Source organism: Pongo pygmaeus, chromosome 5 (assembly GCF_028885625.2).
Source record: "Pongo pygmaeus isolate AG05252 chromosome 5, NHGRI_mPonPyg2-v2.0_pri, whole genome shotgun sequence".
Lineage (NCBI taxonomy): Eukaryota > Metazoa > Chordata > Mammalia > Primates > Hominidae > Pongo > Pongo pygmaeus.
The window spans coordinates 24685214-24698221 of NC_072378.2; the positions used below are offsets into that span (position 1 = coordinate 24685214).

General features: G+C 44.0%; 1 protein-coding gene, 1 long non-coding RNA gene and 1 pseudogene across 2 annotated transcripts in view; 1 reads left to right on the forward strand and 2 right to left on the reverse strand.

The window, feature by feature from the left end:
• KIAA0319 (KIAA0319 ortholog) overlaps positions 1–13008 on the reverse strand; it is a 99146-nt gene that overhangs the window by 41950 nt on the left and 44188 nt on the right. The window contains exons 3-4 of the mRNA XM_063665875.1: positions 11864–12023; positions 6652–7397 (exon numbers count right to left, since the gene is read on the reverse strand). Coding sequence (XP_063521945.1) covers positions 6652–7397; positions 11864–12023 — 906 coding nt within the window. The remainder of the gene's footprint in view (positions 1–6651; positions 7398–11863; positions 12024–13008) is intronic.
• On the reverse strand, positions 8024–9808 carry LOC134739693 (uncharacterized). The gene is made up of 2 exons (XR_010126588.1): positions 9737–9808; positions 8024–9326 (listed from the first exon to the last, which is right to left on the reverse strand). It is a non-coding gene; the product is annotated as an uncharacterized LOC134739693 (long non-coding RNA).
• Positions 8790–10564, forward strand: LOC129039161 (keratin, type II cytoskeletal 8-like; annotated as a pseudogene).

The following is a 13008-nucleotide window of genomic DNA, read 5'->3' on the forward strand; positions in this document are numbered from 1 at the left end:
TATAGTAGCCCCTAAACCGACCAGTTCAATGGACTGAATGTTTCTGCCCCACACCTGCTTCCACCCCCCAAAATTCATTTGTTGAAATCTTAACCCTCAATGTGATAATATTTGGAGGTAGGGCCTTCGGGAAGTAATTAGGTTATGAGGGTAAAGCCTTCATAAATGGGACCGGTACCCTTATAAGTAGAGGAGAAAGAGCTAGCTAGTTCTCTTTCCTCCTTGTAAGGACACAGCAAAAAGATGACTACCTATAAATCAAGATATAAATGTCTGTTGTTTAAGCCACCCAGTTCATGGCTGATATGGCTAGGCTTTGTGCCCCCACCCAAATCTCATCTTGAATTATAATCCCCACGTGTCAAGGGACAGACCAAATGGAGGTAACTGGATCATGGGATGGTTTCCCCCATGCTGTTCTCGTGATAGTGAGTGAGTTCTCACGAGATCTGGTGGTTTTATAAGCATCTGGCATTTCCCCTGCTTGCTCTCTCACCTGCTGCCATGACTGTAAGTTCCCTGAGGCCTCCCAAGCCATGTGGAACTGTGAGTTAAACCTCTTTCCTTTATAAATTAACCAGTCTTAGATATGTTTTTATAGCAGTGTAAGAATGGACTACTACAATGGTATTTTGTTACAGCAGCACAAGCTAAGACAATCACTAAAGCAACAATTGAAGACAATCAAATAATTCAATAGTAAACAAGCTTCTAGAGTAAGTCATCTTTATTCATTTTATTCAGTATGTATAACTGATAACTTAAAGTTACAGAGTTAACCAAGTTAAAGTTCTTAAACTAAACAGTGTGTGCTGGAGGGAAAAGTCTCATAATATGATAATAAAATATCTTCTGAGACTTTTAGTCAGTAACTGTGTGGGGCCAGGTAAGTAAAACTCTTAGACTAAGAATATAGAAGGCCCACAGGGGCCACGTGCAGTGAGAAACTCATACAAAGAAAAGCTATAATTCAAATGTAAATCAGAGATGGGGCCAGTGGTGCTAATTGAAAAGACAACTACTCTTTTCTACAGTTGAGAAAAGTCCATAAGGATATGGCATACATTTTGTGCTTGGAGGTGTGATCACTTCTATCACTACTAATAGTAACTGAGCCCCTACTGGGTTCCAGATATTTACTAGGCAACCGGTGAAACCTTCTGCAACTAAATTTCCAGAACCAAGGCAAAAAAAAAAAAAACACGAAATAATGAAATTAAGCTGTATTGATCAAACTAAGGGAAACCAATTGACCAACATTTTAAAAATGAGGTAGTGGGTTTACTATATAATTTTAAGATGTTTGATTTAATTGAATTTTCAGGCATCTGGGTTTGTGAAGTGAGTGCTATAGATTAAGCTGTTCATTGAATCTGTGCTATCTAAGAATAGCATGAAATTCAGAATTACTGCAAACCACGGCTGCAGAATAGGTGTCCATAACATTTTATACTGGGGCCTCTGCAAATCCCATAGGATGAATTGAATTTTTTTTTTAATCAAGTCCTGAAAAATTATTGCCAAGTTGAAATAAAGAATGAAGGTAGACAGTGGTCAGAGAAATTAAAGCACCTTGGGCCAAGGTCACTAAGCCAGAAATGGCTGAAGGGGAAGAAAACTCTCATCCTGCTCTTCTCTAACACATTCACTTTTCCACCATGCTGCCTCTCCAGGCTGGGCTCACATGCCAATTCTTCCCTTCACTATTCAGTAATCCACCCACAACCTCCACCACAGAACTCCTCACTAAGTCATCAGGACACAAAGGTCCTCGCTGACAAACCCCTCCAAAGAAAAATCAATCCTCTATGGAAGCCACTGAGCACCAGCATCACCCATTTCAGCCTTCAAGTTAACCTGGGCCTCATCAGTAAAAGTTTCAAATGGCTCTTGTTTCTGTGTTCTCTACTCATTTACTTCAAAACAACTCGTTTTAGGTGATTTCTCTAGTCTTGTCCACTGGAAAACACAGTTGCAAAAAATGTCCTTTATCCTCTACAACTTTGATCTTGATTTATTTTTCCTAGATACCCTATTCAATGGCACTATTTTATGCATAGTACTGTTATGAACATTCATGTACAAGTTTCTATATGGACATGTTTTCTTTCTCTTGTGTAAATACCCAGAGGTGGAATTCCTGGGTCATATGGTAACTCTGCATTTAACATTTTGAGGAAATGCAAGACTGTCTTCCAAAGCAAGCTACACTGGGGCCAGGCATAATTGCTCACACCTATAATCCCAGCATTTTAGGAGGCCAAAGCGGGAGGATTCTTTAAGCCCAGGAGTTTGAGACCAGGCTGGGCAACAGAGTGAGACTCTATCTCTACAAAAATAAAAATAAAAAAAATTAGCTGGGCACTGTGGTCCCAGCTACTCAGGAGGCTGAGGTGAGAGAATCACTGGAGCCCAGGAGTTTAAGGCTGCAGTAAGCCATGCTGCACCGCGTCATTTTGACCTGGGTGCGGAATAAGACCCAGTCTCTCAAAAAACAAAAATCAAAAACAAACCAAAGTGGCTGCAACATCTCACATTCCCACCAGCAGTATATGAGAGTTCCAATTTCTCTGCATCCTTACTAACACTTATTATCTATTTTTAGTTTTTATTCTAGCCATCTAATAGATGTGAAGTGGTATCTCACTGTGGTTTTGACTTGCATTTCCCTAAAGATTAATGGTGCTGAGCATCTTTTCATGTGCTTCTTGGCTATTCTTCTATGATCTTTGGAGAAACTCTGTTCAGATCCTTTGCCCATGTTTGAGTTGGGTTATTTGTCGTTTTATTATTAAGTTGTAAGAGTTATTTATATATTCAGTATACAATATTTATGGTATATTTATCCCATTTTATGGTATATTTATTCCATCAAGAGAGCTTTACTTTTTTGATGTTGTCATCTGAAATACAAAAGTTTCTACTTTTGATTAATTCGAATTTACCATTTTTCTATTTTATTGCTATGCTTTTGATGTACTAAGAAATAATTGCCTAAGTTTACAAGATTTATGCTGAGTTTTCTTCCATGTCTTTCATAGTTTTAACTCATATATTGAGAACATTGGTCCATTTTGAGTTAATTTTTTTAAAATAAGGTCTAAATTCATTCTTTTGCATGTAAATATCCAGTTGTCCTAACACCATTTGTTGAAAATACTATTCTTTCCGCATTGAATTTTCTAGGTACCTTTACCAAATACAATTGAACTATTTTACATATTTTTTTGGTGAGAGAAAAGATCTTAGTTTCTGTCATCAATTCCAAACTTTGCACTGCATCAGAATGAAATAATGTTTCTTTTCTTTCTTTCTTTTTGTTTTAAGAGATGGGGTCTCACTGTGTTGCCCAGGCTGCTCTCTCCCCCATAGGCTCAAGCAATTCTCCTACCTCCACCTCCCAAGTAGCTGGGATTACAGTTGTGCATCAGTGTATTGGGCTTGAGTAAATGACTTCTTATTATGCTATGCATCTAATTTTTATGAACACTTATTCAGAGATTGTCTACAAATCTAATGTACTTTAGAGGAAAATTTGTATTTCAATGGAAAGCAGCATGTTATCGGTGGGGCAAGGTGGCTCAAATATGTAATCCTAACATTTTGGGAGGCCAAGGCAGGCAGATCACTTGAGCTCAGGAGTTTGAGACCAACCTGGGCAACATGGCGAAATCCCATCTCTACCAAAAACATAGAAATTAGCTGGGTGTGGCGGCACATGCCTGTAGTCCCAGCTACCTTGTGGGGCTGAGTTGGGAGGACTGCCTGAGCCCAGGAGGTCGAGGCTGCAGTGAGCTGAGATCGCACCGCTCCACTCCAGCCTGGGTGACAAAGTGAGAACCTGTCTCAAAAAATTAAAATAAGATAAAAATAAATTTAAAAAAACATTATCTACTGGATACCCCTCCAGGTTATCTGACTCTAGTCATTCTTGTATTTGAGCTATTTTTACAACTCTGTAAGTTATAGGTCATAAAAATGATAAAAATGGAAAATAATTCTTGTCTATAGACATGTAAATTCTCCTGTCTGCTAGAGCTTCAACTGAACTCCCTCCTTTCCTCACTGGAAACCCAGTTTTGCCTCTGTTTGCACACTCATTTTAATATATTTTTTAACCTATGAATGTGCCTGTTCTTCAGGTTTTCTTGTAGGATAATTATAATCTAGTTCCTTCAGTGATTAATGAGTAGAATAAAATCTCTAACACATGTTCATTTTATATCTAAACAATTCACAATTTCACCTATTTGAATAATTATTTTTTTATTTTTTATTTTTTTGAGATGGAATCTCACCCTGTCGCCCAGGCTGGAGTGCAGTGGTGCGATCTCAGCTCATTGCAAGCTGCACCTCCCGGGTTCACGCCATTCTCCTGCCTCAGCCTCCCGAGTAGCTGGGACTACAGGCACCTGCCGCCACGCCTGGCTAATTTTTTGTATTTTTTAGTAGAGATGCGGTTTCACCATGTTAGCCAGGATGGTCTCAATCTCCTGACCTCGTGATCCACCCGCCTCGGCCTCCCAAAGTGCTGGGATTACGGGCATGAGCCACCGCGCCCGGCCCTGAATAATTATCTTTTAACAAAACCAACCTCAAGGAACTAATGAGCCAAAAGATTTTTAATAGAGCTTGATTTCAGAGAGTTCCATCTGTATAAACCAGGAAGTAAATGACTTGGCAACATGAAAGAGAGTAAATTATTTTAATATTTACTGATATAAATAAAGAACATGGTTAATCTCTAATACTTTCAGATTATTTTTAATTGAAAGTTTTTTTCAGGCCAGATGCAGTGGCTCACGCCTGTAATCCCAGCACTTTGGGAGGCCGAGGCGGGTGGATCATGAGGTCAGGAATTCAAAACCAGCCTGACCAATATGGTGAAACCCCATCTCTACTAAAAATACAAAAATTAGCCAGGCGTGGTGGCAGGTGCCTGTAATCTCAGCTACTCAGGAGGCTGAGGCAGGAGAATCACTTGAACCTGGGCAGCAGAGGTTGCAGTAAGCCAAGACCACACCACTGCACTCCAGCCTGGGTGACAGAGTGAGACTCTGTCTCAAAAAAAAAAAAAAAAAAGTTTTTTCATTTTAATCCAATTATAAGTACGTAAAAATATAGACACTTCAAAATTCAGAAAAATATAAGCAGAAAAAAACCTTCTGATTAAATCTTGGCTGGGCACGGTGGCTCACGCCTGTAATCCCAACACTTTGGGAGGCCAAGGCGGGCGTATAATTTGAGGTCAGGAGTTCGAGGCCAGCCTGGCCAACATAGTGAAAACCCATCTCTACTAAAATATACAAAAATTAGCCGGGCATGGTGGTGCACACCTATAGTCTCAGCTACTTGGAAGGCTGAGGCAGGAGAATCGCTTGAACCCAGGAGGCAGAGGTTGCAGTGAGCCGAGATCATGCCACTGTACTCCAGCCTGGGTGACAGAGCAAGACTCTGTCTCACAAAACAAAAAAAACAAAAAAAAACACACTTAAAAATGACTTCTAGACCTTTTTAAACAATTTTTCATGGTTGAGATTATAATGTATAGTCTATTCAATCCAGCATTCCTCACTTATTCTAACATAAGTACTGGAATCTAAAAAAGGAAAACTTTTCCTTTACAAAATTCTTAAAGTACTCCCAGCTTTTTTTTTTTTTTTTTTTTTACTTTATTTCCACCTATACTCAGCTTCCTCTGATCAACATGCTCACCACATTCTCAAGTCCTGACCAGTTTCCAAACAAGCAGCCTCTGAGCTCTCCAGCTACCCTTTCCTCACCACACAGTTCTCATTGTCTGTCTCCCTGACCTCCTGCCATTAACACTTAGGCTTTCCACCTGCTTTTGAAATCGCTCCACTGCAGTGACCCTCATTCTTTTTTCACCTGAGCTTTTTCATGGAAGGTTTTATGACGCTTAAGTTCTCTCCTTCATATCTCTCTCATCCTATCAATTGTTCATGACGCCATGTTGAGTTTCTAGCAGCCAAAGCACCTGTTGGGTCTTGAAGAAACCTACTAGGGTGGATTTTCAAAGCCCCTGGGTGTATGTGCTGGCCCCAGGGACTTCTATACCATCTCCCTTTGCCTTAAATATCCCTAGAGTCTCCGGGCACCGTAGCTCACGCCTGTAATCCCAGCACTTTGAGAGGCCAAGGTGGGTGGATCACGAGGTCAGGAGATCTAGACCATCCTGGCTAACACGGTGAAATCCCGTCTCTACTAAAAATACAAAAAAATTAGCTGGAACCCGGGAGGTGGAGCTTGCAGTGAGCTGAGATCACGCCACTGCACTCCAGCCTGGGCGACAGAGTGAGACTTCGTCTCCAAAAAAAAAAAAATTGCTAAAGGCATTTCTAGGGAGAAGTGCTAAGTCATCATGAGCTGGCTGACTCGTGAAGACAGAACTATTTGTTCTTTTTAACAGCCTGGCCATGGAGGCATAGCAAAGGAACGAAATGTTCTGCTTCCTAGAAATCTCTGAGAGACAGTCATCTTTCTTGCCACCACCTGAGACAGGTGCCCTTAGGAGGAACCTCCTTAAGCTCACACAGCCTGAATGAGTGCTTGGCTCCTGAAACTCAGCCCCTCCTACGGTCTGCCCCACTCAGCCCATCCCACCCTCAAGCACATCCTGAACACACCCACCTCTTTTCCAGAGCTGTTGCTGGATTGTTCCTGGAGCTGAGAAGCCTTTTCTTTCTCCAACACCTCTCCTAAAGATGGAATGGTCAGCAAGGGAAGCAACACACTTCTCTCAGGGAGTTTTGGGGCAGGGGTTGCAGCCGACTCATTTAGGTAATGGAGCTCAGGGTCCTGCTGCATCTCCGCTGGCACCGCAGGGCTGTCTCCAGCAGAGGAGTTGAAGCCCCACTCGCTGCCCGGCAGTAGGCCCCAGTCCGTGTACTCAGCACTCCCTCTGGGCTCCTGCTTGCCACTGGGTTGCAAGAGGTCCTTCTCCAGCTCCCGGTAGTCATCTGAGTACTCAGACATCTCCTCTAGGCCCCAATCTTTGCCTAGAAAGGGCAAGTCCTTTCTGATATCCTCAGGTGAGTCCCCCCAGATCCCCGAGGGGGAGCCCCTGTTCAGCATCATGTCCCCATAGTCCAGCAGCTGTGCAGGCCTCTGAACAGGCCGGAGCACAAAAGTGAGATAAGACCTGATGGGGCCCATCTTCTTGGGCTCACAGTTCTCTTTTTGGGGGCAGCTCACCAGGTAGCAGCGGCCCTCGAACCACCAGGCCAGGTCACAGCTGGACAGGTCACAGCAAGCAGCCGTGCAGTCTACGACAGGGAAGGTGTGAGACACCCGCATGATTCTGGTGGTTTCCAAGTTAGGTGAAATGACTGCATTGGAATATGTCCTCCCCTCGCTGCACTGCTTACAGGCACAACCTTTAAACAAAGCAGTTTCTAATGAGGGAGGGAGGCATATCACAGGGAAGCACCTCCAGCTTAAGAAACCAGGAAAAGGGAGTCTTCTCAATCCCTGGCCAGTCTGGCAAGCAAATAAACAATCAGCATTTCCCACAGAAAGATCACAGCAATCCATCAAACCATCCATCCATACATTCATCCTCCTACCTTCCCACACACTCATTCATCTTCCATCCACTCATCCTTCCATTCATCCACCCATCTTTCCTCCTATCTTTCCACCTTTCTACCCATCCATCTATCCATCCTTTCACCCACATACTCATCCAGCTACCCTTCTACTTTTCCATCCATCCATCCATCCATCCATCCATCCATCCATCCATCCATCCTCCCATTTATCCTCCCATCCATCCATCCTTCTATTCTTCTACCTTTCCACTCATCCATCCATCACTCCATCCCTCCACCTATCCACCCACTCATCCATCCAGAGATTCTTACACCTATCCATGCACCCTTCCTTCCATTTATTTTTTCATATAGTTTCACTCCATTTACTTAACAGAAACATTCTTCTACATTATATTTATATTATTTATAATACTTTGTTATTCACATAAAATTCAATTATACAGGTTTACTTTACAAAATAGCATCATGTCTTTGTTTTATTGTTAATTGATTTTAAGTCTCACAGGCTATTTTAATGGTGGATAAATTGACAGGGAAGCAAACTGTCACAAGGAGGCAAGGAGACCTTTGTAAGGCAGAAGCCTCCAACTCAAAGCTTAGGGCAGTTTTCAGTGTGGCTGGAGGTGGTGGATTCCTTGGCACACCTCTGGAGTGCACTGTTCCTTTGTTTTGCAAAAAATCACCTGAATGGGGGCTGTTTAGATATACATACCTTAAAAGCAAAGATCTTAATGCTAAATAAAGAAGTTTGAGAAGATGGGGCTCCCAACAACTAAATCATTCTTCATTTGGTCCAAGTTGCCATAATTACTTCAGAATCTATTAGAGACACTCTAGAAAGCTCTTCTATCAAACTGGAGACCAGGGAATCTGTCGCCTATGTTTGTGCGCTCTATAAATCCTAGCCCAATCTGTGGGAATACTAGTTACTTGATGATTGTTGACAAATTAATAAAACCACTGGTTAGCCTTTACAAAGGTAAAAAAGATAGAGAAGTCTGAGTGTGATGGTTCACACCTGTAATCCCAGCATTTTGGGAGGCCAACATGGGAGGATTGCTTAAGCCCAGGAGGTTGAGGCTGTAGTGAGCCATGATGGCACCACTGCACTCCAGCCCAGGTGACAGAGCAAGACCCTATTTCAAAAAAAAAAAGCACCTAGAAGCATCTGCACCATCTTGAATCTCCACCTGGTTCAGCCCTCCTGCTTCCACCATGTCCATGAGGGTGACCCATAAGTCCTACAAGGTATGTACCTCTGGCCCCTGGGCCTTCAGCAGCCACTCCTACACAAGTTGGTTTGGTGCCAGCATCAGCTCCTTGAGCTTCTCTCGAGTGGGCAGCAGCAGCAGCTTCCAAGGTGGTGGGCACCAGTATGGGTCTGGGTGGAGGCTATGGCGGGACCAGTGGTATGGAGGGCATCACAGCCATCACAGTCAACTAGAGCCTGCTGTACCCCCTTAAGCTGGAGGTGGACCCCAACATCCAGGCCACGTGCACCCAGGAGAAGGAGCAGATCAAGACCATCAGCAACAAGTTTGCCTCCTTTATCAACAAGGTATGGTTCCTGGAGCAGCAGAACAAGGTACTGGAGACCAACTGGAGCCTCCTGCAGCAGCAGAAGACAGTTTGGATGAATGTGGACTGCATGTTCAAGAGCGACGTCAACCTTCGGCAGCAGCTGGACACGCTGGGCCAGGAAAAGCTGAAGCTGGAGGCCGAGTTTGGTAACACACCAGGGCTGGTGGAGGACTTCAAGAACAAGTACAAGGACAAGATCATAATTTTACAGAAGGCTGGGTGCGGTGGCTCACACCTGTAATCCCAACACTTTGGGAGGCCGAGGCGGGTGGATCACCTGAGGACAGGAGTTCAAGACCAGCCTGACCAACATGGTGAAACCCTGTCTCTACTACAAATACAAAAATTAGCTGAGCATAGTGGCGGGTGCCTATAATTCCAGCTACTCGGGAGGCTGAGGCAGGAGAATTGCTTGAACCCAGGAGGGAGAGGTTGCAGTGAGCTGAGATCGTGCCCTTGCACTCCAGCCTGGGTGAGAGTGAGAAGACTGCATCTCAAAAAATAAATAAATAAATAAATAAATAATTTTAGCGGTGGAGAATGAATTTGTCCTCATCAAGAGGGATGTGGATGAAGCTTACATGAACAAGGTAGAGCTGGAGGAGTCTCGCCTGGAAGGGCTGAATAACGAGATCAACTTCCTCAGGCACCTGTATGAAGAGGAGATCCAGGAGCTGCAGTCCCAGATCTGGGACACATCTGTGGTGCTGTCCATGGACAACAGCTGGTCCCTGGACATGGACAGCATCATTGCTGAGGTCAAGGCCCAGTACAAGGAGATCACCAACCGCAGCCAGGCCGGGGCTGAGAGCCTGCACCAGGTCAAGTATGAGGAGCTGCAGGCGCTGGCTGGGAAGCACAGGGATGACCTGCGTCATACAAAGATGGAGATCTCTGAGATGAATCAGAACATCAGCCGGCTCCAGACTGAGACTGAGGGCCTCAAAGGCCAGAGGGCTTCCCTAGAGGCCGCCATTGTGGATGCCAAGCAGTGTGGGGAGCTGGCCATTAAGGATGCCAATGCCAAGCTGTCCAAGCTGGAGGCCACCCTGCAGTGGGCCATGCAGGACATGGCGTGGCAGCTGCATGAGTACCAGGAGCTGATGACCATCAAGCCAACCCTGAACATCGAGATTGTCACCTACAGGAAGGTGCTGGAGGGCGAGGAGAGCTGGCTGGAGTCTGGGATGCAGAACATGAATATCCATACAAAGACGACCAGTGGCTACTCAGGTGAGCTGAGCTCGGTCTATGGGGGCCTCAGCTACAGCCTGGGCTCCAGCTTTGGCTCTGGCATGTGCTACAGCTCCTTCAGCGGCACCGACTCCTTCAGGGCCATGGTTGTGAAGAAGATCGAGATTCGTGATAGGAAGCTGGTGTCTGAGTCCTCTGATGTTCTGCCCAAGTGAATGGCCACAGCAGCCCCTCCCAGCCTACCCCCTCCTGTGACTGCCCCAGAGCCTGTCGGGGAGGCCGCTGTGCAGGGGAGCATAGGGAACAGGAGACCCACCTGAGGCTCAGCGCTCGCCCTCAGCCCACCCGCGGGGGAGTTCACTGCCTGGGGTATCCCCCTTGCCCATGCCTCCAGCTACAAAACAATTCAATTGGTTTTTTTCCAAAATAAACCCTCAGCTAGTTCTGCCAACTGCCAAAAAAAAAAAAAAAAAAAAAAAAAAAAAAAAAAAAAAAGAAAAGGAAGATGAGCAAATTGCAAATAACATTTATTGGGATGCAATAACTCAGGAATTGATATTTTGAATTAAGGGAGAACACCTCATAAGAAAAGGGCAAAAAGTAATGAAAAAGTAGAGATTTGCAAGGGAAAAAATATGGGTCTCTAAACATTAATGACATCATCTAAAACATTAATGAAGGTATTTTCTAGAGTATATTAAAGATGAAATAAGGGGACATTTTTTCTTACACACTAAGCAGCAATGAGTTTAATAAGATGGATGGATGGAGGGGAGTAAGCGATCTACAAATCATGACAGGGCTTTTCCAATGGCAATACTTTCTGGAGTGGCCCTCACATCATATAAAATGCTGCTGCCCGAAATTTGGGTGCTTCTGAATCATCTCCAGGTGCTGCTGAAAACCCAGATCCCAGAGCTACATCCCTAGGAGTTCTGATTCAGTAGGTCTGGAGTGTGGCATGAGAAACTGCATTTTAACAAGGGTCTCGCTAAGGTTATCTTCATTATGGCTTTGTTACATTTTGACAAACTGTACATAAGAGTTTTTCTAGTCATATCACCACCCTCAATCCTTGGTATACTCAAATGGGCTCAGCCAGCTCAGCCTAGTCATGGGTCTTCTTAAATGATGCTCACCAATGATTTTTTTGCCATGAGTGTATCCACCACAAGCAAACTGAGTATAATGAAAATAAAGATTTCTGATAAAAGTCTGGCCTTTCCAGCCAGATCTAGTATGCAATTCTTTTCAATATACAAACATATAGTTTTCCTAGTATACATGAAATGTGATTTTATTTTCCCATGGAATAGTCATGATAAAAATAAACTTAAATTCCTGTTTACAGAAAACCACTCATGCATGAGGTCTGCCTTTCATGCTTTTACCTGTAAAATAATTCTATTGAAAAGCAAACCAACAGCACCTTCACCTCAGGTTGATCTGAGTTACTTACACTAGACAAGAAACTCAAGCCCAACATGGGTGTCTCCAGAGTAGTAGTTCCCTACCTGCAATTGTCACCAGCAGCAGCAACGAAGAGAGCACACCTGTGGGGGGCGCCATTCTGCACCACACAGTGGGTGATGGGAGGCTTCTGAGGTGGCCCTGAAGAGCGTTTGGTGCAAGCTTCCTTTTATGTTTTTTAGGAGCCAGATTTGGCCTCAAGAACTTCAAAGGAAAAACACAAAAGAGGAAGGAAGAAAAGAATAGGTAAATGTAGAAACATCCAAAATTATTTCTATCATTCATTCATGTCAGTGGGAAGCCTGTCCTGGTCACATCACAGAGCCACATCCCAGGCAAACATCCACCTAGAGCGTTTGTTCAAATAGCCAGTATAGTTCCTAAGGAGCCAAAGAATTTCACGCTTACTCTCCTTACAAGCTGTGGAAATAAACGAGGACCAATCAAATGAGAAAAGCAAAGGCTCTTTATTCAGAGCTTGTTATAGAAAGGCAGTCAGCCACCATCGCTTGTTTTTGGCAGAGACTCAAAGACAGGCAGAGGAGTGGGAAAACTTTATAGGAGAAAAAGAGGAAGCCTCAGGTGTGCTCTAACTGGGGGCTATTGCAGGGGGAAGCTGCAGGCAGCTCACTAGAAGTGGGGCATCCTCTGTGATTGGTTAGGAGGCATGTGTGGCTTTCTCTGACTGGTCCAAAGTTGGAAGAAGGGATAAAAATTAAGGAAGCCATTAGTTATTAATCAGGTCATTCGGGGCTGATTGTTACAGAAGTTACTGTTTAGCTTCCAGGATTGTTTTTAGAGATAGCAATCTGGCTTCCTCCAAGTCTGACTTACAGCAGGCTGGCTTCCTAAGCTGCTTATTATAGATAAGGGACTGGTTTCATGGGCTGTGGATTGTCGGTCAAAGTTCTATTTTATATTTGATCTGGCCATCGTCTGCTTTTATATCCAGGCTCTCAAAGCTAAAACTATGAAATAATGATGGAATAAATCACACTACAGTATTTTTTTTTTTTTTTGAGACAGAGTCTTGCACCGTCATCCAGGTTGCAGTGCAGTGGCACAATGTTGGCTCACTGCAACCTCCGCCTCCTGGGTTCAAGTGATTCTTGTGCCTCAGCCTCCAAGTAGGTGGGATTACAGGCGCACACTACCACACCCGGCTAGTTTTTGTATTTTTAGTAGAGAC